The 24,994-nt window shown below is 42.8% G+C and overlaps 4 protein-coding genes across 5 annotated transcripts; 2 read left to right on the top strand and 2 right to left on the bottom strand.

Annotated features, from left to right (window-relative positions):
• The first annotated feature begins 212 nt into the window (after positions 1 to 212).
• On the top strand, positions 213 to 4,728 carry bend7 (BEN domain containing 7). The gene is made up of 10 exons (XM_030054239.1): positions 213 to 276; positions 855 to 932; positions 1,022 to 1,375; positions 1,783 to 1,899; positions 1,985 to 2,331; positions 3,068 to 3,175; positions 3,403 to 3,520; positions 3,681 to 3,794; positions 3,906 to 3,947; positions 4,521 to 4,728. The coding sequence occupies exons 1-10, from the start codon at positions 213 to 215 to the stop codon at positions 4,577 to 4,579; spliced, it is 1,401 nt and encodes a 466-aa protein (XP_029910099.1). The 3' UTR covers positions 4,580 to 4,728.
• A 1,134-nt stretch (positions 4,729 to 5,862) lies between these two features.
• Positions 5,863 to 11,872, top strand: sephs1 (selenophosphate synthetase 1). Of its 2 annotated transcripts, none has more exons than XM_030053593.1 (10): positions 5,863 to 6,149; positions 7,546 to 7,668; positions 7,793 to 7,889; positions 7,980 to 8,083; positions 8,236 to 8,343; positions 8,754 to 8,908; positions 9,029 to 9,119; positions 9,217 to 9,316; positions 10,251 to 10,463; positions 10,919 to 11,872. In XM_030053593.1, exons 2-10 carry the CDS (start codon positions 7,573 to 7,575, stop codon positions 11,131 to 11,133), a joined length of 1,179 nt encoding a protein of 392 aa, XP_029909453.1. In that variant the 5' UTR covers positions 5,863 to 6,149; positions 7,546 to 7,572; the 3' UTR covers positions 11,134 to 11,872. The 2 variants fall into 2 exon arrangements, with proteins under 2 accessions (XP_029909453.1, XP_029909454.1); XM_030053594.1 differs by lacking the exon at positions 5,863 to 6,149 and adding an exon at positions 6,750 to 6,890.
• Positions 11,873 to 12,598: 726 nt separating this feature from the next.
• Positions 12,599 to 19,633, bottom strand: cpt1b (carnitine palmitoyltransferase 1B (muscle)). The gene is made up of 18 exons (XM_030053592.1): positions 19,483 to 19,633; positions 19,121 to 19,260; positions 18,720 to 18,891; positions 18,497 to 18,598; positions 18,236 to 18,373; positions 18,069 to 18,146; positions 17,499 to 17,606; positions 16,392 to 16,476; positions 15,980 to 16,175; positions 15,704 to 15,889; positions 15,498 to 15,603; positions 15,280 to 15,396; positions 15,002 to 15,166; positions 14,723 to 14,857; positions 14,029 to 14,181; positions 13,532 to 13,645; positions 13,310 to 13,402; positions 12,599 to 13,216 (listed from the first exon to the last, which is right to left on the bottom strand). Exons 1-18 carry the CDS (start codon positions 19,621 to 19,623, stop codon positions 13,082 to 13,084), a joined length of 2,364 nt encoding a protein of 787 aa, XP_029909452.1. The 5' UTR covers positions 19,624 to 19,633; the 3' UTR covers positions 12,599 to 13,081.
• Positions 19,634 to 21,453: 1,820 nt separating this feature from the next.
• Positions 21,454 to 24,470, bottom strand: LOC115361002 (kelch-like protein 38). Its single transcript, XM_030054238.1, has 8 exons — positions 24,219 to 24,470; positions 23,875 to 24,063; positions 23,560 to 23,744; positions 23,041 to 23,392; positions 22,686 to 22,831; positions 22,365 to 22,519; positions 21,793 to 21,950; positions 21,454 to 21,636 (listed from the first exon to the last, which is right to left on the bottom strand). Exons 1-8 carry the CDS (start codon positions 24,468 to 24,470, stop codon positions 21,454 to 21,456), a joined length of 1,620 nt encoding a protein of 539 aa, XP_029910098.1.
• Between the last annotated feature and the right edge of the window lie 524 nt (positions 24,471 to 24,994).

Genomic DNA, 24,994 nt, shown 5'->3' with positions numbered 1-24,994 from the left:
GTAACAGTAACCTGGCGATCTTCAGCTCCATTAAAGCTTAACCCAGTGAAAGAAATCTGCCGATGTCAGAATCTGTAGACCAGCCTAAGCAGAAATTTAACTGATTAATAAGGCGGACGGACAGTGATCCCGGTGAGTGTATGCCTTTTCACTGATTTCGTCTTCTGAAGAGCGATCTCGACTCTACGACTTACTGTACATACATCCGTAAGATGGAGTTTGGGGAAAGGAAGAGGAGAAGGAAGTCACAGAGCTTTAAACTGGTCACGGATGAAGGTAGGCTTCTGAATGCAAGACCTTGCAAGATGCGCGTCTGTGTCTGGGTATTTGTCTGGCGCTGTGTGCCAGCAGTGACGACTCTGTAAACAAAAGAGATGGCCACGACAATAGCTAGGTAGTCTGCATCGTTTTCCCTTATAACTCTGACGATATAGACTAAGTCTGAAATGAAAAAAAATATTATTAGGCACCGGTCTCAACAAATGTTATTTCAGATTTGATTTTAAGAAGCAGTCAACTAAGCGAACAGACCAGAGTATAAAAACATTTTGCGCATTTTGAATGCACCACATCGGCTCAAATTGTTCACTTTTTGCTGAAGCTATGCAAAGCTATAGACCACCTATCTAGACTACACTACTTCATACCACCTACAGGTGGTGGAATCTGCATGGGATGGGAGGGGGGCTGTGTATTGGTTGACATCACAGCTTTCATCAGCCTGCATGATCCTCCTCACAAGAATGCAACAAAACAATTTTACTTGTGGAGCTCTCTCAACCATCACTCCGACTGTTTTTTTTTTTTTTTTTTTATTGTGAAAAATTGCTAAACTCTAACTGCATTTGCTACAGTTTTTGATCCATCATATATGGTGAACACCAGTTGCAAAGATGCCAATGGAGAGCCTAAAGATGCTGCTGTGCCTGATGGTATGCACCATTTATACAAGGGTTTGTCACCATGATGTACAATGGAAGTAACGTGGCAGATCTCACTAAACACCCTGTTCTCTGTTTAGTTTGGTTAGGGGATGAGGGCATGGAGATCAAGAGGCAGATCACTGGGATGATGAGGCTTCTGAGTGACAAGGCCGGCAGGGTGTATCAGCGTGTTGGAGCGGAGCGGGACAGCTTACAGAAGGAGCCCCAAGATGAGCACCTGAGCTGGGCACACCAACCAGCTACCTTGTCTCTCGCCCTGGAGGACCAACAAACCAACAGCTGGAGCCCTGCAGGGGATCCAGGGCCTTCACCTTCATCCATATCCACCCCTGTCCCCAATGGTCCGGGCTGCAGCCAGTACAGCACCCGCTCCAAAGCCCTCCGGATCCTCAACAACACCAAGGATCTGATCAAAGTGAATGAAGCTAACGGTAGGGCTGCACAGCATACGTGGGAAGGGAAAAACCAGCAGACACAGGTTCAGTTTCTGAAAGAACAAAAGTTTCTAATGATTATTAAAACATGAAAGAGAGATAGTGTATAGAGTACAGCACCTGACAAGTGTTTTTTCTTGTAGGAGAGAATACGTCACACTCAGACAGTGTGTGTTGTGTGTGGTAGTCGATACCAGGCTGACACTGAGTCATGTTAGTAATTTAAATTGTACGAGAGAGACAAACCTTCACCAGGCAGACTGATTGGACTTGTGTTATCTAACACACACAAACACACTCACAAAAACGTCTTTTCAGAGAAATTGCATGTAAACACATTGCAGTCCTGTGGGTGCCAGATGTTTGAGCAGATGATCGCTAACCACTGCACTACTGTCCCGCAGACATCGTCCCTCCTGCTGCATCAGAAAGCCCCTGCTGTATGTGTAACTGTAAGGGGACGTTGCAGGCTATTTTGCAGGAACTACGTACCATGAGGAGGCTAATGCAGACTCAAAAAGGTCAGTACGCAAACACTCATGCTGACAGAGAAAGAGAGAGACAAATTCAAATACAAAACAATCCCTTATGCTACCGTCTTTACAGCCTCCCTGGAAAAGCAGGAGCAGGCAGCCCCACAATGCCAACCTCGCCTCGGGCCTGGCCCCGCTCCACGTCGCAGGCCCCGCAAGAGGAGGCCCATCTATAAGGTGACACCACTGACGGCGTCCAACAGAAGAGCCGCTGTCTCCCCTCCGGCACCTTCGTCACTTACAGCTGCACCGGTCGAATCTGAAAAGAGGGAGGACCACAAGATGGAGAAAGACTCATCCACACCCAGCACCCAACACGTCTCTCCCGAGATTTCTGCACTGCCAGCTCAGAAGAATCCAGTAGCCATCACTGATACACACAATCCCTTCAGCCAACAGAGGGGCCCTCAGTCCATAGAGGTACCGGTAGTGTGTGTATGTGTGCGCGTGTTTGTGGGTCCATGCATGTGTTTTCTTCCTGTGATTTAAAGAGTACTAAATTTCTGGCTCTGGTTTATTAATTCAGTATCCACTCCATTCTGATCACCCTCTCTCAAAAGACAACATTTCTTCATTTGAAATTAATCATCTGGGTGAGCCCCTTCTCAACAGTTGTTTGAATCCATGTACATTTGTTTAAAGCTGTCGCCTGCACATTTAGGGACACTGAATTAAAATCTCACGCTGCAGTCTGTCGGACTTTGTTTATTTTAATCAAATCTGACTTGACTGTGACAAATCATATTTTACAGAAATTAAATATGTGGGAATACACATTTACAAGATGCTCAACTCCAGTGAAGCATCTCTCTTCAAAGTAGTATGTAAATCAATATTTATGACTTCATTTAAGCACTTGAAAGTCTACTGCCAACATGTGTATTCATTAGATGCCGCTGCCAAATGCAGGCGTCCTTTGATGCAATCGCGAACCCGCATTTCACTTCAGATCACACACTCAAATCAAAGTTGTAAGAAAGTCACAGACAGTAAACACGACGTGTTTTGCAAAGCCACCTTCATGCTTGCATTTGCAATAACTCACACAATGATTTTATGAGTAAGGGGAGATTATGGCAGCTGTTAGGTGTTACTTTAACACTTTCCCCTTTCATGATCCTTCACAATTAACTGATCCACTCTGATTCCCTTTGAGTCCGAGGTGCGGCTGGCGGAGGATTATGATGTGTTTATCTCCAAGGCCCAGCTAGACTCCATCCTGGTCAACTATACACGCTCCGGCAGCCTGCTGTTCCGCAAACTGGTGGGCATCTAGAATCTCTTAACAGTCATTTCATTGGCTCCTTTTAATGTGACTGATTTTACAGTTACATAATACCACTGGTTATTTATGTTTTATTATCAACACTTATGTAATCATTTACATTTTTTTGTATTAAAAGCATAGTGAGTTGAGTGTTTGAGAGGTAGGACTGCGTTTCTGTGGCGATGTGTAAAGTGTGTGGCTTGGTGAATATCCTCTGTGTTCAGGTGTGTGCCTTCTTTGATGATGCTACCCTGGCTAACTCTTTGCCCAATGGCAAGAGGAAGAGAGGGCTCAACGATAACCGCAAGGGCCTGGACCAGAACATTGTGGGAGCCATTAAAGGTAGGAGGGTGCAGGCTCTAGTCAGGCATTACAACAGATTTCATCAGTCTGTTAGTCTGTACCAGGGCATAGCAAACATATGAGATGCACATGACTAACATAAATGACATTTTTCAGGCTATATTAATTATATTAATGCAGTCTTGTGTGCTGTGTCCAGTGTTTACAGAGAAGTACTGCACTGCACATAGGATAGAGAAGCTTCCCGGTCCTCGAGACTGGGTTCAGATCCTTCAAGATCAGATCAAACTAGCCAGAAGGAGGCTGAAAAGAGGTACTTCATAGACATCTATGTGAATGAGTAAATTACAGAATTACAGGGCAAAGAGCGGGTTTGCAGTATTTGGGTCTATAGGTCAATCTCATTTTTCTTTTGGCTTTACAGATGCTGCAGATGCGGAGGATGTCTTGAACGGACCTTGCACAAGTATGAACTGCACAACCACATATGCAGCACACACATGGGGAATTTACCGGCATATCGTGCCCCTTTATTCAGTAATCGAGATCTGTGCCTCTGTACTCCGGCATCCTAGTGTCTGCTCCCTTGTCATAACCCTTTCCCACATGTCAGTGCTCTCAGAACACCCACACCCCCCTTTTCGCCTACTATCCCTTTCCCCCAGCCCACACACACCAACGCAAACTGGTGTTGCTAGCTAGCGTAGCTCATTGGCTCATATGTCTTAGTCACGCTATCCCCCTGACATTTGACATTCTCATGCAGCTTCCCAAAATGTCAGCTAATTATCTTCACGCCAGGCACTGTCTCCTCTCTGTCAGCTCTTCATTTCAGCCTCACTGTCACACTAGTCTTTCTTGCGTCACAGCAAAGTTTGTTTTCATTGTGACATGCGTGCAAATGCACATGTGGCGTGGCACATCTGAACACGCACACACACACACACACACACACACACACACACACACACGCACCACATTTAATGTGTTTTAAAATATAAACTGTAATACTTCATGCATTTTGTTCCCTCTTCTCTAGGCTGTGATTATAACAAGACTGCCAGTGTGGTCGAGACGGTGGAGAACATGACCGGCTGATTTCGAGGGCTGCCACCATGGCCTTGCAACAAATATGTTGCTTTTGCTGTCTTCATTATTCCTCTGACTTGACGCATTGTACCACTTTAGATATTCTATGTTGCAGCTGTTAATGCTCTGTTTTGTGGTTGTAAAGAAAAAAATACTGGACCAAATCAAGTAGGTTGCTGATATATATATATATTTTTTTGCCTCTTTCTTGACCTCTCTGTCTCTCTGTCTCTGTATCTTTCTTTCATGCACACACACACACACACACACACACACACACACACACACACTGCCTTTTGTGTCTCAATGATTCCTTCTTTGGAAACAGATGTTAAATATACAAAGAAAACTTAAACTTCACAAGCAAGATGAACAGGAGATTGCAGCAGGTGTAGAAGTCACTGTGATCTGTTGTTACATGCTAATGAATCATACAATGGCTGACAAATGAGTTATTCTCATGATCACAACTGACTTACTGTTTACATTACAGCATTAAAGGCATATTCCCCACCGTCTTACACCATGGCTAGCAGGGCTACGGGTCTGAAACTAAACAGAATCAGTAGGCTACTGTATTTTGCACAAATTAAATTTTAAGGGAAAATGTCCCATGTGAGTTGTGCCTTTCAGTGATCAGTTCTGCAATGGGTGTTATATGTAGTGCACCATCCACATCTCCTCCATAAACTACACACAATCGAGACATATATTTGATATAGTTTTGGCCACCTCTGCAAATGTGGATGCATCAGATCTGGCTGAAAATGTATATAAATATATAGTATATGCAGCATTTGGAAAATAGGTCTGTTTCTTTTTCAGTGCAATTGTTGTAAATACTGTGATAGTTATAGCTTTTTTTCCATTTCTGCCCACTGTGCAATTAATATGAACACAATTTGACTGTTTCCATCATTAAATATGAACTTTTAACGCCTAAACCGTGTCCCTACTTTCTTCTCTTTGTTGTTGCACGTTGAAAACAATAATCAGCCTATAAAGAGGTTATATAGCTGGCTGAACTTTCCTCAAGCACCATAGGTTTAGCCTGCATGATTGTAGATAAAGTGTGTTTTAGCCTGATGGGGCAAACACGCTGCAGGGGAAAGACAATTAAAACGATCAGTGCAGGTAAAACACCGCAGCTCGACCCTCCTGTGCGCTCAAGAGTTGGCCAATCTCAATTGTTTTTGTACTGGGCTAATTGGAGGGAAAATACTTAATTAAAGGTACACTCCATTGTAGAGTTTTTATTGCCAGACTTCGCAGCTCATTAAAGGGGATGTCAAAGCCGCCACAGTGCTGGCAGAGGACCCTTTGCGAGCTTGTGCATTTTCCGATTTGTATTATAAATCCTATTTTGTTTACTAAACCCGTGAAGCGATCATATTTGTATACGTATCTTAATGTGTTTATTAAAGTATTTTAGGTTGAATATCGGTGGTGCAATTGTAAGATTAGAGGCAAACATGTCTGATTTTTGATCAGGCTTTCTTGCAGGACTCCCGATTCCTCCCCAATGCATTCTGGTACTGTCCCCGCTCTTCTGTCGGGATCCACCGCTAACGTGAAACTGGTAAGGATGAACTGGTCAGAGCAATTAAAGGGGAAATGTTGCAAGAATATAACTCCGCTTTGGTCCTAAAACCGCATCTAGGTCCACTGTAAACACTGCTAATGCAACATATCATCATAATCTTTGCACAAAGCGCACGTGTGGCGTTGTTTTATTGATACGAACTGTGATGTTGCACACATCGCATGGCGTGGGACAGCAAAGGGTTAATTTTTTCCGCCGCCGACATTTTTGTTCAGTGCTCTCCGGCAACTTTTTAACTTAGAAATATGCAGCGGGCCGGCGCGGCGTTCACTATCCGTGCGTTAAAGTCAGCGTGCGCGCCGTGCACGGTGTGTTGTTTTTGTTTGTTTGGCTCCGCAGAGGCGGGCGCTCTCGCCTCTTTGTTGCGCACGGCTGCTGGACGTTATGCTCATCACCTCATGCATGGATCAGCGCTGGCTGCCGAGAGCCAGCACGGAAACTAAAACTGCATTTTCAGCAAAACAAAAACTGAACATGCACGGCTGTCAGGGTCTCTGCCTGCACGCTGAGTGGGAACCGGCTACAGATTCAGTGCGTGTCGGTGTGAAGGGCTCACTTTACCGCTGCTGTGCACAAGTGTTGTTGTTAGCCCCGAGCCGAGGCGCTGAATGAACTTGGCAGCGTTTTGTCTCTTGAATGCTCCCGAAATCCACTGACGTTCAGCAAAGCGAGGCCCGTCAAGTTCATTATTTAAACAGCCAGCAGCATCATGCTTTCGTAAGACCGGCACCTCTGTCAGGTGGCAAGCGTGTCATCCACGTCTGTTTTTTTTTTTTTCCCCCAAAACTCGTAAATCTGAACTCACCAAGGTTCATGTCAGTGGTGTGTATGAGTGTGTGTGTGTGCGTGTGTGTGATGTCACTGCATGAATCTCTCCAGGGAAATTTGTGCAAAAGCGCCATAAATCTACATTTTACAGCCAACAACCTCACCAGTGTATCCACTCCAGACTTTTTTTGTTTCTTCCATTGAAAAGATGTTGCAGCTGCACCTGCAGCAGAATTTTATCAATCATCTACCGGACAGTGAAACTTTGATTTGACCAGTTGACCAGCCATGCAATTTTTTTTTTTCGTGATGTTATTTGGACTGCTGCAAGGAGCAGCACATTTGTTTACAAAGCTGCTGTTTTGAACAACAGTTTGATTTATTTGATAGGGACTAATTCAGTGTACATAGACTCAAAACAGCTATCCAATGCAAGTATAATACTGTTTATGGCGGATGCAGTTCTTACACCATTGCATCAGTGTGGTAAAAGGATTTTAATGTTGGTATTTTACACTGTGGATTTGAAACTCTCTTTGCTCTTTCTGACATTTCTCATCATCCCTGTCTTCCCTTTGTATTTTTGTTTTGTCATTGGATCTAGTGGTGAGGGCCCAAAGTTTCTCCAGACATGTCGGTGAGGGAGTCCTTTAACCCAGAAAGCTATGAGCTGGACAAGAATTTCAGGCTCACACGCTTTGCTGAGCTCAAGGGCACAGGCTGCAAGGTTGGAAATCCTTATGAACTCGTGCTTTAGATGGAGTGTTGACCATGAAAATGAACATAAATTCCTGCTACAAAAAAAGGTTTTATGCTGTGTTTGAAAATAGATATTACTGTCTTGACCACAGGTACCCCAAGAGGTGTTACAGAAGCTACTAGAAAGTCTACAGGAGAACCACTATCAAGAGGATGAACAGTTCCTTGGGGCAGTCATGCCTCGGCTAGGTATGTCCGGTTTCACTTGATGGACATAAAGCCACTGATTCTTTGACCTGCAAAATACTGATTAGAGTGAAAATTCATTGTTTGTTGCAGGCATAGGTATGGACACGTGTGTGATCCCCCTCAGACATGGAGGCCTTTCACTGGTCCAGACAACAGACTACATCTACCCCATTGTGGATGACCCTTACATGATGGTAAGGATCATACCGTGTTCACCGAAATGTGGTCCTGGTCCTCGTTTGACACATTACACCAATGCTTTGCTGCCCCTCTGCATTACTGCGTCTGAAGACTTTACACATCAGTCCTTTGTTTGATTTAAATTTTAAGTGTTTTGTTCTTGCAGGGTCGAATTGCTTGTGCCAATGTTCTAAGTGACCTGTATGCCATGGGAGTGACAGAGTGTGACAACATGTTGATGCTTCTGGGAGTCAGCAACAAAATGTCAGAGAAGGTAAGAGGCCTGAGGGACCGAAACAAAGAAAGCACATAACGACAACTGTTTGTCTGGGTCTTTTAAAGTGAGCAATATTATTGAAATGACATAGCAATTCCACTGTTTGACTTTGTAACCTCTAAGGGCATTTTATTGGGTCTCTAGTTTATGGTAAAATTCAAAAGAAGTGGAAAAATGTGTAATTTTAGGCATTTGTAGGAGAAACTGAATTGCCTGTAAACAGGTGCAGATATGTTGAAATACTCAGATAAACAGAATGGCTTGTGCTACACTCTGCTTCCACATTTTTGGGTTTCCATCTTGTTTTAGGGTGAACTTTCACTTCAACAATTGTGAAAAAGGAGGGTGTTAAGAATCACTCTGAGTGTTTGTTTCTGCTTCTCCAACTTGCCCGGCTCTCATTGCAGGAGAGAGACAAAGTCATGCCACTGATCATCCAGGGGTTCAAGGATGCATCGGAGGAGGCAGGCACATCTGTAACAGGGGGACAGACGGTGCTCAACCCCTGGGTTGTTATGGGTGGAGTTGCTACCACAGTCTGCCAGCCCAACGAATTCATCATGTAGGAATCTTTTCTTATCAAATACATTCTCATGTATCTTGTCCCACTCACAAGTGCCTCAGTAAAACTTGTCATTCTGTTGTAGAGATGATAATCATACCGATGTTTGTTGTTTCTCAGGCCAGACAATGCAGTGCCAGGAGACGTGTTGGTGTTAACCAAGCCGCTGGGGACGCAGGTGGCTGTTGCAGTCCACCAGTGGCTAGATATTGTAAGTCTGCCTACTTTCCAATAAATCACTTGGTCTGAAGACAGTTCTTGTTTATTAAGAGACCCTGTTAAGCCACATGCCATATGTTTTTTCTCAGCCTGAGAAGTGGAACAAGATTAAGCTGGTGGTAACCCAGGAGGATGTAGAGCTGGCCTACCATGAGGCCATGATGAACATGGCTCGGCTCAACAGGACAGGTATGGACACACATGCACACACACACACACACACACACACACACACACACACACACACATACACACACACTCACATTCATTCATTCCCAAATAGTCAAGCCAGCATATTATTAAAGCACCTTTAAAAATAACTAACATTGACCAAAGTGCTGGTTGGAGCAACAGAATGTTTTTTTTTTTTTAGTGGAGTGCTAAACCTAATATGCAGTATTCAAAAAGTGTAAAAAGAACATCATGTGAGCTAATAAACCGGTGAAATGTGAGAATCTTGTCCTCCTTCACTTGAGGAATTGGGATTTGCTAGCTTCTTACACTTATCGACCAAAGTGCTGAAAAAAAAAAACTGTGACGACAACAGACAAACAACAACAACAGTGCAAAACAGCAGCAGCATACTCCAGTACACCACCAAATATTCAGTTTGTCACATTGAAATGCCAACTCTGAGTCAACTCTGGAAACTGTGAGTCGAGTACAGCCCTAGATGTCAGCGGTGAGGAAGGATCTGATGGAGTCGATAAGGCTTTTCCACAGGGTGCATGAACCCCCTCAAGCCTCAACCACAGAACTGCCAGTAGTTTTTGGTGAGATGAGCTAAATCTTGACTGTGGATGCAGGGGATGAGAGGTGATCCCTGTGGAAGGAGCAAAGCCAATCAGAGCTTTAAAGACAAACATTAAAACCAACTCTAAATCACACTGGGAGCTAATGAAGAGAGGCCAGGGAAGGGGAGACTAGATTTTATCACTGCATTGATTTGTATGTCAAATTTAAAGGCTGAATAAGAAATTACAAAAAGATGTTGGCCTATTTTCTATTGCTCCTATTAAACTGGTGGAATTAGGTGGACATCAGCAGGTTAAAAGAATTCGTGTAGGTTATACAGATTGTTTAAAAGAGCGACCCCTCTAATGTTCTCACTCCTCCATTGTAGCGGCTGGTCTCATGCACACCTTCAACGCCCACGCGGCCACCGACATCACAGGCTTTGGAATCCTTGGCCACGCTCAGACATTGGCACGGCAACAGCGAAGTGAGGTGTCATTTGTCATCCACAACCTCCCAGTCCTCGCCAAGATGGCTGCCGTGTCCAAGGCCTGCGGGAACATGTTTGGACTCATGCACGGCACCTGCCCTGAAACATCAGGTGAGTGTGTGACACAGTATTGGTTTCACTATATTCTGCTGTCATCTGACTTCCTTCTAGGGCTGGGCGACATGGACAAAATCAATTATCACCGTATCTTTGACAAACACCTTGCTATCAATACTGTGACAGTATTGATGGAATGACTGTTGGTGCTTTCGTAAGATATTTCCACATGAGATTTTTGCTAAATAATCATCAATAATGTGGATATAATGACCAAGCAGGGAGAGACAAATAATAAAATGGCTTGAACAGCCTAATGACTTCAGAGAACTGTATTTCTACTGTAATACAGCTTTTAAAAATGATATTACACGATACACGATATTACAATATTTGAAGTCACAGATGATATCTATATCATGATAACAATATATCGCCCAGCCCTATTTCCTTCCCTTAAACATTTATCTTCTATCACTGACCCTTCACTCCTTGCGTTCCACCTTTAGGAGGCTTGCTCATCTGTCTGCCTCGGGAGCAAGCTGCCCGCTTCTGCGCCGAGATCAAATCCCCCAAATACGGCGAGGGCCACCAGGCATGGATTATCGGCATTGTAGAGAAAGGAAACCGCACGGCTCGCATCATTGACAAACCTCGGATCATAGAGGTAGCACCGCAAGCCGCCACCCAGAATGTCAACCCAACCCCCGGTGCAACTTCTTAATCCTCCTTCACCACATCATAGACCGGAAACCCCAGAGCTCTGCTGAGTGTTTTTAGACACATAAACTACAAAACCATCCTAGAGTGTTAAAATATACACATATAGTATGTATACAGAAAAGACTGGGTTGGTGTGTATCCACATGAAAAGCTGCCCCACACAGTGGCCAAAGGGGCATGTCATCACCCAATGGACTCAATCTATACACACGATAACAATTGGTGAGAAATAGAGCATAACTAAAAATACATTTTGCCTTTTGTGTCTGTTGTATTCTGTCATGTTAACTGAAAATGCGCTTGATTGGCAGGCAGCTTCTGGTAAGAGTATGATGATGAAGACAATAATCTGATACTGTTGATTCATTTTGAATCTTAAGAAGTCTGGTGTCTGTTGCCTCTTTGGCTCTTTTTAAAAAAAAATTGCTCTCATCAAGCAAGTGGAATATGTGATGGTGTTTTTGTTTGTCCGTTCACTTTGTACAGTTATAAAGACTAGTTTTAGTTCATTGCCGTAACTGATGCCTTGAAAGAAAGTTGAGAAGTGTGACCAGAGTTGGTTCTTTTTTTATTACTTTGACTTTTTGTATTGTCCCCGCCTAAACCAATAAATATACAGTCAAATAGAAGATTGTTTTTTTTTTTTTTTCCTGCCCACTGTTTGGGAGCTGCACTGATCTTAAAGAATCAAAAAATGTGATATTACCCGCATATGTCATGATTAACAAATTGATTCTATGTAATCAACCTCAGATCCAGGCCTATTGTATATTGGTATTTTGACATAGTTAGAGGTCATCAATGTCAGGAATCCCTATCCATTTGAGATAAACATGTTCTCATCTCCAATCATCTGTTGTATTTAAGGTCATATGATGTGAGGATTTTTGGATTTTAAAACAATGTAATGGTGCTTCTATAATTATCTTGGGTTTGACCGCCAACTAGCAACAAGCCCAGTGAGCCTCCCAGTTCTCTTCGCTCAAGTTCAGTTAGTTCTGCCTTCCTTAAAGTTACCAGAGGATGTACAAGCAGCGATGTGACTGACTGTAATGAAGCTTCCAACTGATGAGTCCACGTGGGTTTTGCTTACCCTAGTGGTTGGGATGAATCTGTTGTTCAGGCACCTCGTGCAAGGCCTTTGTGAATGTTCACATGGATATCAGAAACAAGATGGACCCCCCTCATCTCCTCAACTAAAATAATAAAAAAGTAATCTTACAATGAAGTGTCTCCCTGTGTATGTTTGATGTTTTTGGGAAGAGTTCCTACCATTGTTTATGAGCTATGAGCTACATATTTGTAAGGATTCATATGTGCACTGTTTGTTGGTTAGCAAAGGTGACTTGTGCATTGGGTGTAAGGTGTTTTTGTATATCAGAATACAAAAAAAAAAAAAAAAAAGACAAATGCACTTATTCATATTGACATGAAACATTCAGATTTCCAAACATATAGTCGTGAATGTTTACGGTAGATATATTTACAAGTTTACATATGCACATATTAACAGATCCCCCAAAAGATTTATGTCTTCCCTTATATATAAGCAAACCGAAACACTATCAACTGTTGAAAGAAAAAAAAAAATCCCATCATTCAACAATATGTCCATCCCTCAGCACCATATCAAATGCAGCTCTGAAAAGTACAGTATAAATATTTGACATAATTCAGAGGAATAACAAGAATGTCTTTCATCAAACAGATTTGACAGTAAACCCAGCTCCTACGGTTTTCACATGATCCTCCAAAAAACAAACAACAACAGCAAAAAAAAAAAAAAAAAACAAAAAAAACATGTACATCAAAAGTGCAATCTGTCACCAGAAGATAATTTGAGACGTCAACATCTGCTGATCTTTGTTTTTATGAATGAAAAACATGGCAAGGAAACATGCGCAGGATGTATGTGCCACTGATCCGGCCTTCCATCCTGCAGTATCCATTCACATCTGCTTTTTCCCATTTTCCAGGCATGTGTGCTTTGCCTGCTCTTCCGTTTTCACGTCATTTTGAAGTTTGAAAAGTGCTCGGATATCCAGCATCGCCTTCTTGATGTTCTGACCAAAACGGAATGAGTCCTGCAGGCGAGAGAGAAAAATGGCTAAATGTTTAATGATGCTCTGAAAGGTATGGCTCCATAAAAATAAAAACCTTTCTTTTTATGCTCTTACTGTCTCAGGGCTGGAGAATTTGCTGGAGATGTGGAATGTGATGAGGTTCTCTCCAACAATGATGTAAGACACGCCATAACCATCATCGGCCACCTGGGGGCACAGGAGCAGTGCCATTATTGCACTACACAAAACCTTCCCAACTGAAGAAAGGAGCAACATGAAACTAAAGCTGAGGCTGTAATTTTGTCTGTTCCTATAAAATTTAGCTGGTGAACTCACTGGGCCAAATCCCCCACCAGCGCCAACATATTTAGGGAACTTGTTGATGTCGACTAGGTTGAGCTGCTGCTGAGGAGTCTGACTGGTGGACAACTTCCAGGGCTCCGAAAGAACCTAGAAACAATCAGTCATTAGAGTATGGCAAAGAGCAGAGTTAGAAACTGACATTTTCAACATATAAATCCAATGCTTGCTTCAGATATATGACTGTGGGGCTGAAACACAATTCTTAAAACCAAGATAGTAACAAGCCACTCATCAAGATATGCAAAGCGGTGAGTGTCAGTGTTAAGAATAAATTGGAAATGAACTTCCATGCAGTATCCTGCCAGTGGAATGGGACCAAATGTGCAAAAATAGACATGAAACAGCTAACTCAAGCTTCTGGAGGAATTACTCATGTCAGGCCATTCTCTGATATAGTGATCATAACAAGCTGATGAAAACAATAAGACTTATTGTGCATACATCCATGCAGCTGCAATCTTAGCACTAACCTGCTTTAGGAAAGGAGATTCAACACCCAGGTATTTGGACATGATGTAGAGACAAAAGAGGTGACGGTCAATACCGGAACCAGTCATCGCCAGACGGTACATGTTCTGATGCTTATCTGCCGCCTTACGAAACAGGGCAAGTCTCTGGGCATTCTGGTCACAAAAACAACAAGAAAATATTCATAGTAACAGCAAATCCCTGAATCCAGCATTGCATCTTCGTATTGTGCGTATGAGGCAGAGGCAAACCTTTGCATATCATATTAGCGTCATGACATCTGAAATGGATTTTGTCTGCGTCAAAGTGGGTGGCCAGCTAACTCTCTGTGCCAGAATGTCAGGGGGGTTCAAAGTCCAGAAGCTGACAAACTGTTTCTAGGTCTTGGTCACCAAGTCCTAATAGGGACTTGGTGACAAAGACCTTGGTGACCTCTTACACCAGCAGAGTACACTGTGTTACTCATATAATTTGGCACCACACAAATCTGACAGCAAATATGTTGAAAGTCGGATGATTCAGGATGAAATCTTAATTGTTTACTGTGAGAGAACGACTGAAAGAGCATGTGTGTTTGTCAGTTGTGACGCTCGTGGTGTTCCTTTACTGTGGTCGGTTTCTGAGTACTCGTCTGATGGTGTGTGTGCACATGTGTGTGCAAGTGTGTGCATATGTGTGTTCATGTCTGTTGCTCACTGTTGCACCCGGGTCCTCCATGGCTCTAACAAAGGCAACAGCCTCAGAAGTACAGGAGCGCACCGTCTCTGTCCGTCCATCTCTGAACATACGTGTCATTGACGACTCGTACGTCAGACAGAACACTCCCTGGTCCTATAATACAGATAGATTATGACTCATATAGTGACTATAGGACATAAGATTAAGGCAAAAAAGTGAGCAATATTTCAAGTGATGCTTGTTGATTACAATGTGAATGTGATTCCAGTAAAAGGACAGTGGATGACGGAGCCCTACCCTGAATTGTGCCAGCTGCAGGGCCAGCTGAATGAAGGCATCAGGACTGGTCTTGCTTTTCTTGATCAGGCCTTTTCCAAACTCATTAAATAGACAACCGTGGAAGTCCACGTCATCAGCTATCTGCTTGGCAAACTGGTATGACCTGTCAATTACCTCATGGCACTAAGAGGGGGGAAAACCAGTACATTTTTAATTAATTTGGCACCGCCCGAATTCAACCATAAAGCTACAATGAAACAAATAGTTAAGTGGTTGTAAAGAATGTTACGCCTCACCTCCTTCGGTATCTGCCATTGTAGTCGAGTGGGGTATGGCAGGCCCTTGTTGACATCACCCTTACAGTGTCCCTCTTCTGTGTAACCAAGGTGGAAACAGTCTGTTGCAAGGACATACTGCGTAAAGACAGAGAAAAGAATGTCATTTTAAAATACTGCAATATAATTTACATAACACTTGGAATTACAGCTTTGACTTATATCAGTATTTGTAGTACCTCCCACATGTGTCCTACAATTGGTGCATCTGCCCAAGAATGTTCAGCGTTCACACCCATTTTTCCATTTGGGTAGGAGATCAAGGTGAAAGACTTGTCAAACCACCTGTGAAATTAGTGTGAAGTTAACAAAGCAAATTAACCACCAAAAGTTTTGCCAAACCCACACCCAACAGCTGACTCCTCCCTGTTACTTCTGTACATACCTGTCGTAACATTTCCCATGCAGCAGGGATTTGGCATAGCTGTCAAGTGAATTAGTCTTAGCGGGGTCATAACCTTGCACCTCATCATCCAACGTCAGGAAGAAGGCGGCTGACTCAATGGCGTCCAGAGATACTTTGTTTGCTCCCTGGCCGAAATACTTTGCACGAGCCCGAGCCCAGGGAACTCTAGAAGAGGATTTCACCATGAGATATACAGTATTTCCACTTTTTCACCCATGTATGTGTTTGTGTTTGTGAGCATGTTTGGATGTATACCTATTTCCTGCAGTCAAGGCAGCCAGTTTCAGTTCTCCAGGCTGGGGTTCTGATGTATCATTGAGGATTCTCTGAAACTGTGTCTCTAGTTCACTGGGTAAGAGGTGGCGACCTCCAGTGTACAGCCACACTTTGAAGAAGCGGCCTTTGTGGTAGACAACCAAGTGCTTACGGTCATTCAGGTGCTGCACAATGTCTGTGGTAGAGGTCGAAGAAGACAGAATTGATGTGTGAACAAAGGGGAATATAGGCTGTAAAAAAAACCTCAACAGCTACAAGGAAATTACAAGGAAATAATCAATTAGGAAGCAGAACACAGTTGCACTTACTGACCAGGAGTATGTCCTCAAACCCAAACACACAATGAAGTTGTTAAACTATGAAACCTGTTCATTTCTTTACCACTGCTCACCTGTTTCAACACCAGGGATGCGGGTGGTGTTAAACATCCTCTCCATCTGGGTGGAACACATAGGAACGATCCCTAAAGCCCTCAACTGAGACGAAGGAAGAAAATTAAATCACACATGAGTTAAAATGAGAACACAGGAAAGAAAATTGTTTAAGGAGACAGAGTGATAAAAAGAAGAAGAGCAACTTGTGGTCAAACAACCACTCTCACTTTTTGTTGTCAGACACAAGAGATAACAAAGAATGACAGCAGCCCTTAGCCAATACTGCCCAGGCCAGGAAAAAAAAGTCCACCAGCTGCCTTTTCAACTCCTGTAGGAGGTTCTGAGGAGGGACCAGCACAGCCAAGGGGAGATGATGTGACTGGCTTATTAATTACCATCACCCATCCCTGATATAACAACTTGGAAAGCAGCCACTTCCACATAGCAAACTAGGAGTCCATTAACTGTAGCATTCCTCAATCTAAGCCCAGGAATATTTCAAACATCTTCACCCCACTGGGGCTCTCCTGCCAACTGTGGCATGGTGTCCTGCCTGCAGGTCCCAGATAACAAGGCATCGCTTTTCCCCCAGTTTACTTTGGCTAAGGAAGCTTGTTCATATACATCTGCAAGCTCTCTAATGTTTACACCTGAAAGCGCTCTAATGTTTACACTTGAAAGCGCTCTAATGTTTACACCTGAAGGCGCTCCAATGTTTACAACTTTCCTGTCTCTGACTATGACTTGGATGTCATCAGCATACGTAAAAACTATAATAGGGTTATCAAGCCCTCACTGTGCCACTCTCACACTTTGCCACCTCCTGCCATAGGTACTAACAACAACTAAATTAGAATGGGTCATATTTCATTTTCAAGCTAAACAGGAGAAAAGGGGAGAATAGAAAAAGAAGAAGCAGAAGAAAAAGAACAAGAGCACGAAGAGACTGAAGAGAAGAAGAAGATGAAGCAGAAGAAGAAGAAGAAGAAGAAGAAGAAGAAGAAGAATTGGGAGGAACTATGGTGTGTTTTTTTTTTTATAATAGGTAAGTTAAAACATGAAACCTTGAGAGAAAGGGATCAGGAGAAGATGGAAGACCAATGGAAAGGGAAAGAAAGACTTACAGGGGCATGTTCTCCTCTTTCTAGCTTGCGCCTGTACTGCAGCATGGCATGGACCACATTTCCCGCTCGCGCGGCTTGCCGATGTGTTGGGGTCACATACAAGAGGTCCTTCACACAAATAAACACAACACATGGACAAACCCAGCAGACACATGAATTCATAATACAAGTAAACAGAAATAAAAATGAAAAAGGCATCATCTAGAATTATAATGTTGGTTGCAGGGATTCATTCATCTTCTAAACCACTTATCCTCACAAGGGTCGCGGATGGTTGCAGGCATTATGAAAAAAAATTAAAGTGACATTAAATCCTCCCAGACTACATTCAAGCAAAGCACTTTTTTTGTGAATAACCTTCTCTTTAACTTTATATATTTTGCTATTATTTTTTAATTGCATTTATTTTGTTTTCCTCAGCAGTCCCCATGAACAATATCGAATGTAGTTTGTACTTTTTTTTTTTTTTTTTAAATCTGCATAATTTCTAAGCAACTGAAATAAGAACATATTCCACCATTGGTATACTTCAACAGTATAGACAATAAATGTGGTGACAGTCTGTCTTACCATAACATAGAAGTTACTGTTGACCATGATAGGACTCCTGCCTCTGAGGTAGATGTACTCCTCCCACCAGTCACTTACCTAGGATAGGTAACATATTGTCAAACATTCAAATTCAGTCGGATTATAGCCCCAAGTATGAACCAATAATGCCTGTAAAGACTACTTACATAATTTGTTGCCCACCAGGATTTTAGGATGAGGTATCTCTGGAGTTGTGGCGCAAGGGACTCTTTAAAGTCATTGGCCAAAGTTTCCATTTGATTGTACTGTTTGTTATCGAGCAGAGGACGGACAGACTCAAGATACTGTGGGAAGATATGGTGTTTACTGTCAGGAAAAAATGGCTAGCATTATGTGGAAACACAACAGATAAAGTAATGTGGTTTAAGAAGAATTAATCTATCTAATTGAATTCAACCCAGCCTCACTCTGCAAATGGTGTCATCCACTGAAGGAACAGGAAGCCTGGGTAAGGAGGCCTGGAAGCTGTAGAGGAGCGGTCTGCGTCCAGAGAACATCTTCACCAAGCTCTGACAAAAAAACACCAAAAGCCTCTATAAAACTTTCCTTATTTCAACATATAAGCACAATTTTATTTGTATAATTAGAAAGATACAGACAGAGAGAGACAAGAACAGAAGAGACACACACCAGCCACAATTTGGTGGATGAACTCATCTTTCCATGGGATTCAAAAATCCATCCGTGGTAGGAGAGCAGGGCTTTGAGAGTGTATCTCAAGAGGTAGATGAGGAACAGCCACAGACCAGTGGCAAACAGGATGGCACTCAGCACTGTGCGGGTTTGCACTGACATACAGTCTCTGCTCAGAGAGGGCACAACATTGGTCTTGTTATATTGTCATTCACAGGACAAGGAAAATGAATAATTATTAGAATGTCAGTAGATGCTGAATAAGCACATTGTGTAAGTAGAAAGCTGACTTAGTGCCTAAACTACATCGACATAAGCCACAGTTTCAGAGATTTAAAAACTGAACCATGATGGTGCATGATATGGCATGAAGATACTGGCTGCAGGGACTTTCTAACCTCCATGGTAGGTTTTCCTTGATGCTGTCAATCATTCCTAGTGAGGGATCTATCCGGGTATACAATGTGCTCATTATGGCAATCACAACTATCAGCCAACTGGATGGACTGGCAGGGTAGACTCCAGCTAACACACCATTCTGAGGGGGGAAAACCACACAGCAGTGTTTGGGTTAGCCTCAACATAAGCCTGAATTTTAATTATGTATATTCAGCTGTTGAAAATATCTTAGCATATTGTTTTCCCAGGTAATGCCGCCTTATTAAAGCACATGTTCATCATCTCTATGCTTATTGAGACTTCACGTTGGTAATAAAATCGTGGTAACCAGAGTTAGATGCTAAAGTGCCGGCTATTGTACCTTGAATTGTATCACTCGCTTTTTCCATGCTGTCACTCCTGACAGGTAGATGTTTTTGATGACCTCTTGACTCAATTTGTAGTCCAAACCATCAGGGCGCACGGTGAACTGGAAGCCCACCGCCTGATGTGCCTCTGCCATCTCTGCAGAGTCCTAAGATAGAAGGCAAAGGCAGGGTTTTTGAGTCATCAGCCCTCTGAGTGGAAATAACAGCTCACTGTGAAGAGCCATAACAAACATCAGTGGCAGACCTGAGCCCCAGTATGGATTGAACAGTTTACAATATTAAAGCAGCAGAACTATTCAATCCACTATTATTATGTCTCTGTAAGAGGAGGGAATGTTTGGTGACTGGGCTGATTCTCCAACTGCAACAAAACGTGATGTGCATCACAGCATTTTTACAAAGAGTGAACAATAAAACACAGAAGACTTTGACTGTGCCGTCTCACTGTAGGCATTGTGTCAGCAGGAGAGTTGCACTGTATGTCTCTAGTGTGTATCCTTAATGTGATAGAGAAAACTCACTGATAAGGGATTAAAAGAAGAAGGCAAGGAACAAAAACATTTTATTGTGTCGTGTGAATGATTGCTTAGTCCCATGAAAGCAATGTCCTCGTAAAATTCCAAAAAGAAATATTTGTTTGGTTTGGGTGACGAGTCTTGGATTTCTTTTTCCATGTCATATGACTTGGACAGTGACCAAGTGGGACAAAGTTCAACGGCCAGAATTAGCAGTCTACTGGCTAAGCATGTGCTGAGACCTCAGACGGGCATGAAAATATAAACACACAGGACAGCCCACATTTGAATGTAGGTCTGTATTTCAAAATACGGTGAGACAAATTTATCAGACAAGTATGCAGTTAAGTGTGAAGACAGACATGCATCCTTACTTGGCAAAAAAAAAAAACTTAATGTGTATAAGAAATAATTCATCAGCCCTGTACACATACACACACACACACACACACAAACTGAAACAACATATTAGTAATGCCATTTTCATTGTAACTTCTCCAAGCCTTATATAGGCATGAAGCAAAAGATTGAGTATTAAAGACCTCAGCCATAAGCCACCAAAACTAGGTCAGATAATAAAAATATCAACACAACTGCATATGACTTACATATAAATAATAGTGCCATACTTTACCTTTTTCCAACCAGGTGCGGTGTAATCCTCTCAAGTAGAGAAAGCTGTGACTTTGGTTCCTGTGACTGTGGCAGTGGAATTCCTCTGGACTCAGGCTTGTGTGCTGTGTGACTCCAGTGCCCTTGAAGTGGCTTTCCTCAGGTAGTGAGATCAGAGCCGGCTCCTAACCCTCCCTCTCCCCTCAGCTCTACCCCCACGCCCACCCCCCTCTCCCCACCTCTCTCCCATGCCATGGGCCTACTTCTGTTTGTAACAGGACACCATGCACAGACACAGTTTAACCTCATGTGCCTACAGGGCTCCCTGGTCGAGCAATGCAAACCATGTCAGTCTTCCATTCAGGGGTCATTGAGAACAATCTCAACTTTATTTTTCCACCAACTGAGCATGCAAACCAGATTAATAATGATTAAAAAAAAAAAAACTGTACAAAATTACAATGTAAGAAAATGTAAGCTAATGGGAGAGACTGCAAGAGTGGAAAGGAAACAATGGAGAGGAAGTCCACATTTACAATTGCATCCTTTTTTCTGATTTGTATGGCATTTTTGGAAATCACTGATAAATGCTTGTTTAGGACGGACCTTCACAACTTTCAGATTCCCATATATTTTAAAATACATGTTACTACAGTATTCACAAGCAGTACACTGCTCACAAGTGCATGTAAACTCAGTTCATTATCTGCTTATGGAGTATATGACAATGTGCTTGAAAAAAGGACAACCGTACAATTACATTTAGCTTGACTTTGCCCCAAATCAACCACAACATGTCAGACTATCAGAAAATATGCATAGCAAAGAACTATTATATTAAAAGTAAATATGAAAGATGGACTCGTAGCGGGTGGAGATGGGAAGAGGTGGGAGGACACTCAGGGAGAGAGTTTGGAGATCCAGCCTTGCAACACTATTGTGCTCTATACTTGGCATGAAGAGCTGGTCACTTGAAACTGTCCCCTGCCCTGCCAATGCCACCTTTTCTGCACCATGCACCTGGAGGAAGGGAAAAAGGGAAATATAGATTTCAGTTATAATTAAAAATATATGCAACACGTATGGAAAGAACATTGACGCTTTAGGGACAAATAACTCAACTATTTGTAAATTATTGATGAACTTTTCTTCATCTCAGTCTCATTCCGCTCTTACTTGTCCCCATTTCTTTGACTGCACACAGAACGATGTCACAACATTCTCAGAGTTGTTTCCTCCAATCACAAACAGCCTGTCAGTGGCACCCAGGAAGTAAAGGGTGGGGATGTCTGCATCAGCTCTGGTCAGGGTGGGAAGCAGCTCAGACCATGAGTCTGGAGGAGAGAGAGAATACAGGAGTGACACTTAACTACTTTGAACTCAAGAACTTAAGCAGTTGTTGCACTTGCTATAAACAGGTATACCCAGATATGAGTTAAAGGCATACACTACAAAAACATACTCAAGCTCATGAGACACACTGTTTTAACAAAGTTTGGAAGGCCAAAACACTGACCGATTTAACCAGACTTGGAAAAGGGACTACTTAACTCTTGAGCACCACAACAAAAACTACATTTTGGACTGTGCTGATTTCTCTTTCTTCTACACTGTAGGTTTAAAATGTGTGCATTGAGTCTAAGGCAATGGAGATCAGAAGGATGAGGCTGGAACGCATGCAATTAAACAGCGAAGTAAACGATATCACGTTCCTCTGTTCAAACAGCGACTGTGCTGTTCGTCCCTACCCAGTCTTGTGTTGTACTGCAGCACCAGTTTCTCCCCAGTCCTCTGAATGTTTCCCAGCACATAGAGACAGTATCCAAGGCTAGTGGCTAACGGCACATCATGGGATAAGGACATGGTGAACTGGAAGTCAGTGAGCGGCAATGAGGAGACAAACCTAAGGCATAGATTATACTCGGTCATTGATAAACAAATAAAAGTGTGACTAAGTTATTTTCTAAATGGAAAACCAGGGAAGTTACAGGAGCATAGAGAGCCAGTTCTACAAAATTTCCAAACTTCATCCCCAAAACCTATTGGCAGTATTAAGCTGACAGACGGACCTCCATGTGTCCTCCCATGGATCATAGCACTCTACAGCAGTATATAGAGCTGTGCTGGAGTCAGGAGTCACCAGGGAGTCCAAGTACCAGCCTCCCACAGCATAAATACGGCCTTCACAAGCCACTGCACTGAAATGCCTTCTGTGCTGTAGACGTAACAGATTGTGACAGTTTTCATTAGTGTTGTATAATATATTACCTCAGTGGGTGAGTGGACAAGAGAATTTTCATGCTGTGTCACACAGACACACTGATTATCAGCTGCAGTCAAAAATGTGTCTCTGGTGTAAACTTTGTTTCGGTGTATTACCACAGATATCTGTCATCCACAAGTTAGGAGACTCATCCATCTTACCTTGATTAGAGGAGTTGTGGCAACCCATGAATTAGTAAAGGGATTGTACCTAAAGGAAGCCATTTTGAACTCCCAGCCTTTCTTCAAACGCTGCCTGTAACCTCCAATGATGTACAGGTAGTTATACAGGACAACTGTAGTGAAACACCACTTATCAGCCTTGAAAGGGAGCTCTGCAATTGGGTGCCAATCCCCATTGTCCTCTGACACTTCCAGGGTGAAGAGGTGTCGGGCACGTTCTGTTTCTGGGTCTTTCCAAGAAGTCAGGTTCTCTTTTCTGAAACTGCAGAGGCGTGGGATGCCTTGTATCCTCAGGTGGACAAGCTCCTCCCTCTCCTCATTACTTAGACGCCTGAGGCATAAACCGGTCTCAGTGAGAATATGTGTAAACACCAAACAAGCAGCAAACCCAACAGCTGGAAAATCCTGATTGTGGTCAAGTCTACACCAAGATAGCATTGCTTCAACTTGAACTACTCAGCCATGTCATGGAAAAAATATGCGTCAAACTTAACACACCTGGTGAGGTGAGGCAGCTCCAGCAGGTTTCTACTCAGGAAGGTGAACACTGTCATCCTCAGCTCAGCACAGCAGATCTCATGAGCCAATCTCAGGTAAGACAAGCAGTTGTCTGGGCTGAGTTCATCTGCCAGGACTGACAAGCACTTTGAGAGGAAGGCCTCAGCCAGGAGGTAGCTGCTGACCTCCAAAGTCACAAAGACAAGATAGGTTTGTGTGGGAGTCACTTACAGGGCTGTATTTGCAGAGGAAAGGGTGTGGATACATCTGATTAGATGATAAATAGCCAGGAGGTTCAAATCCCCACTTGCTTACCTGGATGTGTGTGCCCAGCTCCTCCTTAGGGACATTAAATATGTTATGGAAAGAGAACTGAAGGAGATTGTAGAAGATGGAGGAGGACACGTGGTCCAGCTGGATGAGGCTCTCTGAGGTCTCTCTCATTCTGGAGTGGGACAAGGCCCTGAAGTACTCACTGCACTCTGAAAGCCTTTCCAGGTCCACCTTAAAAACACATTATTTAACACAGTGAACAGCTCGTAATTTGTGGCCTGCTGTGAACAATTCTTGGAAAAAAAATCTATCTGTAATCATGGTTTCTGATTGATTTCTGTAATAGTTATGCAACAGGTATGACTACAGGGTTTTTTTTTACTTACATGAAATGCATGTGTGCTGGTTTGGACTGTAACCTTGGTGGCGCTTCCATCTCCACGGTGATATGTGCGGAGTGCCTCATTGGTTTCCCACTCCTCTGACTCTGTTTTGCATGACCCTGGACCTCTGATACCTGCTGATGCCTTCCACGTACTGACTTTTGGAAAAACTCCCCAAAGTCTCGTAAGACCATATTTCAACCACGAATGTACCCACTTTAATAGTATAATCATGTACTGTATGAGAGGATTCATCTCACAGACTAGCTAATGTTCATCTGTCACGGTACAGTTCTTGTTAAGAATCACTTACATTTTCGATAATTTACATTTTAAGTCAGATGCAAATGTTTAGCCCATGATGCCTCTTTAAGTGAATGTAAATATGCTGCTAATATGCTTTTTGAGCCAAAGGTTTGACTAGTAATTGTGAAACTGTAAATATCTAAAATCAATCAATATGGCAGGCTACTTGCACAACTTCTGTTCTAAGTATACATTGAGTATTTCGCAGTAAATCCATATAAGGCAAAGATGACCCCTAAAGAATTCCACACAACCACTGTAATGGAAAAGCCGAGGACCGAACAGTCATTCCAGTCCACGCAATACCCGCTCGTCTCCCTTTCCCTGCCAAATCTCAGTCACGTGCCCCGTGACAGGTCACATAAACAGTCGAGAAAGCAGCTGTGACTAATACTTTAAGACGCCATGCAGCAGAATCTCAAAAGCACAAGCCAAATAAAAAAGGGCAACGTGCTGTGATCCTAAATCTTCCT

The sequence above is a fragment of the Myripristis murdjan genome, chromosome 6, assembly GCF_902150065.1.
Source record: "Myripristis murdjan chromosome 6, fMyrMur1.1, whole genome shotgun sequence".
NCBI lineage: Eukaryota > Metazoa > Chordata > Actinopteri > Holocentriformes > Holocentridae > Myripristis > Myripristis murdjan.
This window is presented reverse-complemented; position numbering and strand designations above follow the sequence as displayed.

What these genes read in the sequence shown, in the direction of transcription:
- sephs1 (XM_030053593.1), top strand. Translation starts at nt 7,573, where the DNA reads ATGTCGGTGAGGGAGTCCTTTAACCCAGAAAGCTATGAGCTGGACAAG. An exon ending in GCAACAAAATGTCAGAGAAG is followed by an intron (nt 8,344 to 8,753) that starts GTAAGAGGCCTG and finishes CTCTCATTGCAG; the next exon opens with GAGAGAGACAAAGTCATGCC. An exon ending in CACCTGCCCTGAAACATCAG is followed by an intron (nt 10,464 to 10,918) that starts GTGAGTGTGTGA and finishes TTCCACCTTTAG; the next exon opens with GAGGCTTGCTCATCTGTCTG.
- cpt1b (XM_030053592.1), bottom strand. Translation starts at nt 19,623, where the DNA reads ATGGCAGAGGCACATCAGGCGGTGGGCTTCCAGTTCACCGTGCGCCCT. An exon ending in AAAGAGGAGAACATGCCCCT is followed by an intron (nt 16,477 to 17,498) that starts GTAAGTCTTTCT and finishes CCTTCGTCTCAG; the next exon opens with TTGAGGGCTTTAGGGATCGT. An exon ending in TTGTAGGACACATGTGGGAG is followed by an intron (nt 15,397 to 15,497) that starts GTACTACAAATA and finishes GTCTTTACGCAG; the next exon opens with TATGTCCTTGCAACAGACTG.
- LOC115361002 (XM_030054238.1), bottom strand. Translation starts at nt 24,470, where the DNA reads ATGAATCCTCTCATACAGTACATGATTATACTATTAAAGTGGGTACAT. An exon ending in AGCTGGGCACACACATCCAG is followed by an intron (nt 23,745 to 23,874) that starts GTAAGCAAGTGG and finishes GTGACTTTGGAG; the next exon opens with GTCAGCAGCTACCTCCTGGC. An exon ending in CCACAACTCCTCTAATCAAG is followed by an intron (nt 22,832 to 23,040) that starts GTAAGATGGATG and finishes TTACGTCTACAG; the next exon opens with CACAGAAGGCATTTCAGTGC.
- bend7 (XM_030054239.1), top strand. Translation starts at nt 213, where the DNA reads ATGGAGTTTGGGGAAAGGAAGAGGAGAAGGAAGTCACAGAGCTTTAAA. An exon ending in GCTAATGCAGACTCAAAAAG is followed by an intron (nt 1,900 to 1,984) that starts GTCAGTACGCAA and finishes CCGTCTTTACAG; the next exon opens with CCTCCCTGGAAAAGCAGGAG. An exon ending in CATTGTGGGAGCCATTAAAG is followed by an intron (nt 3,521 to 3,680) that starts GTAGGAGGGTGC and finishes TGCTGTGTCCAG; the next exon opens with TGTTTACAGAGAAGTACTGC.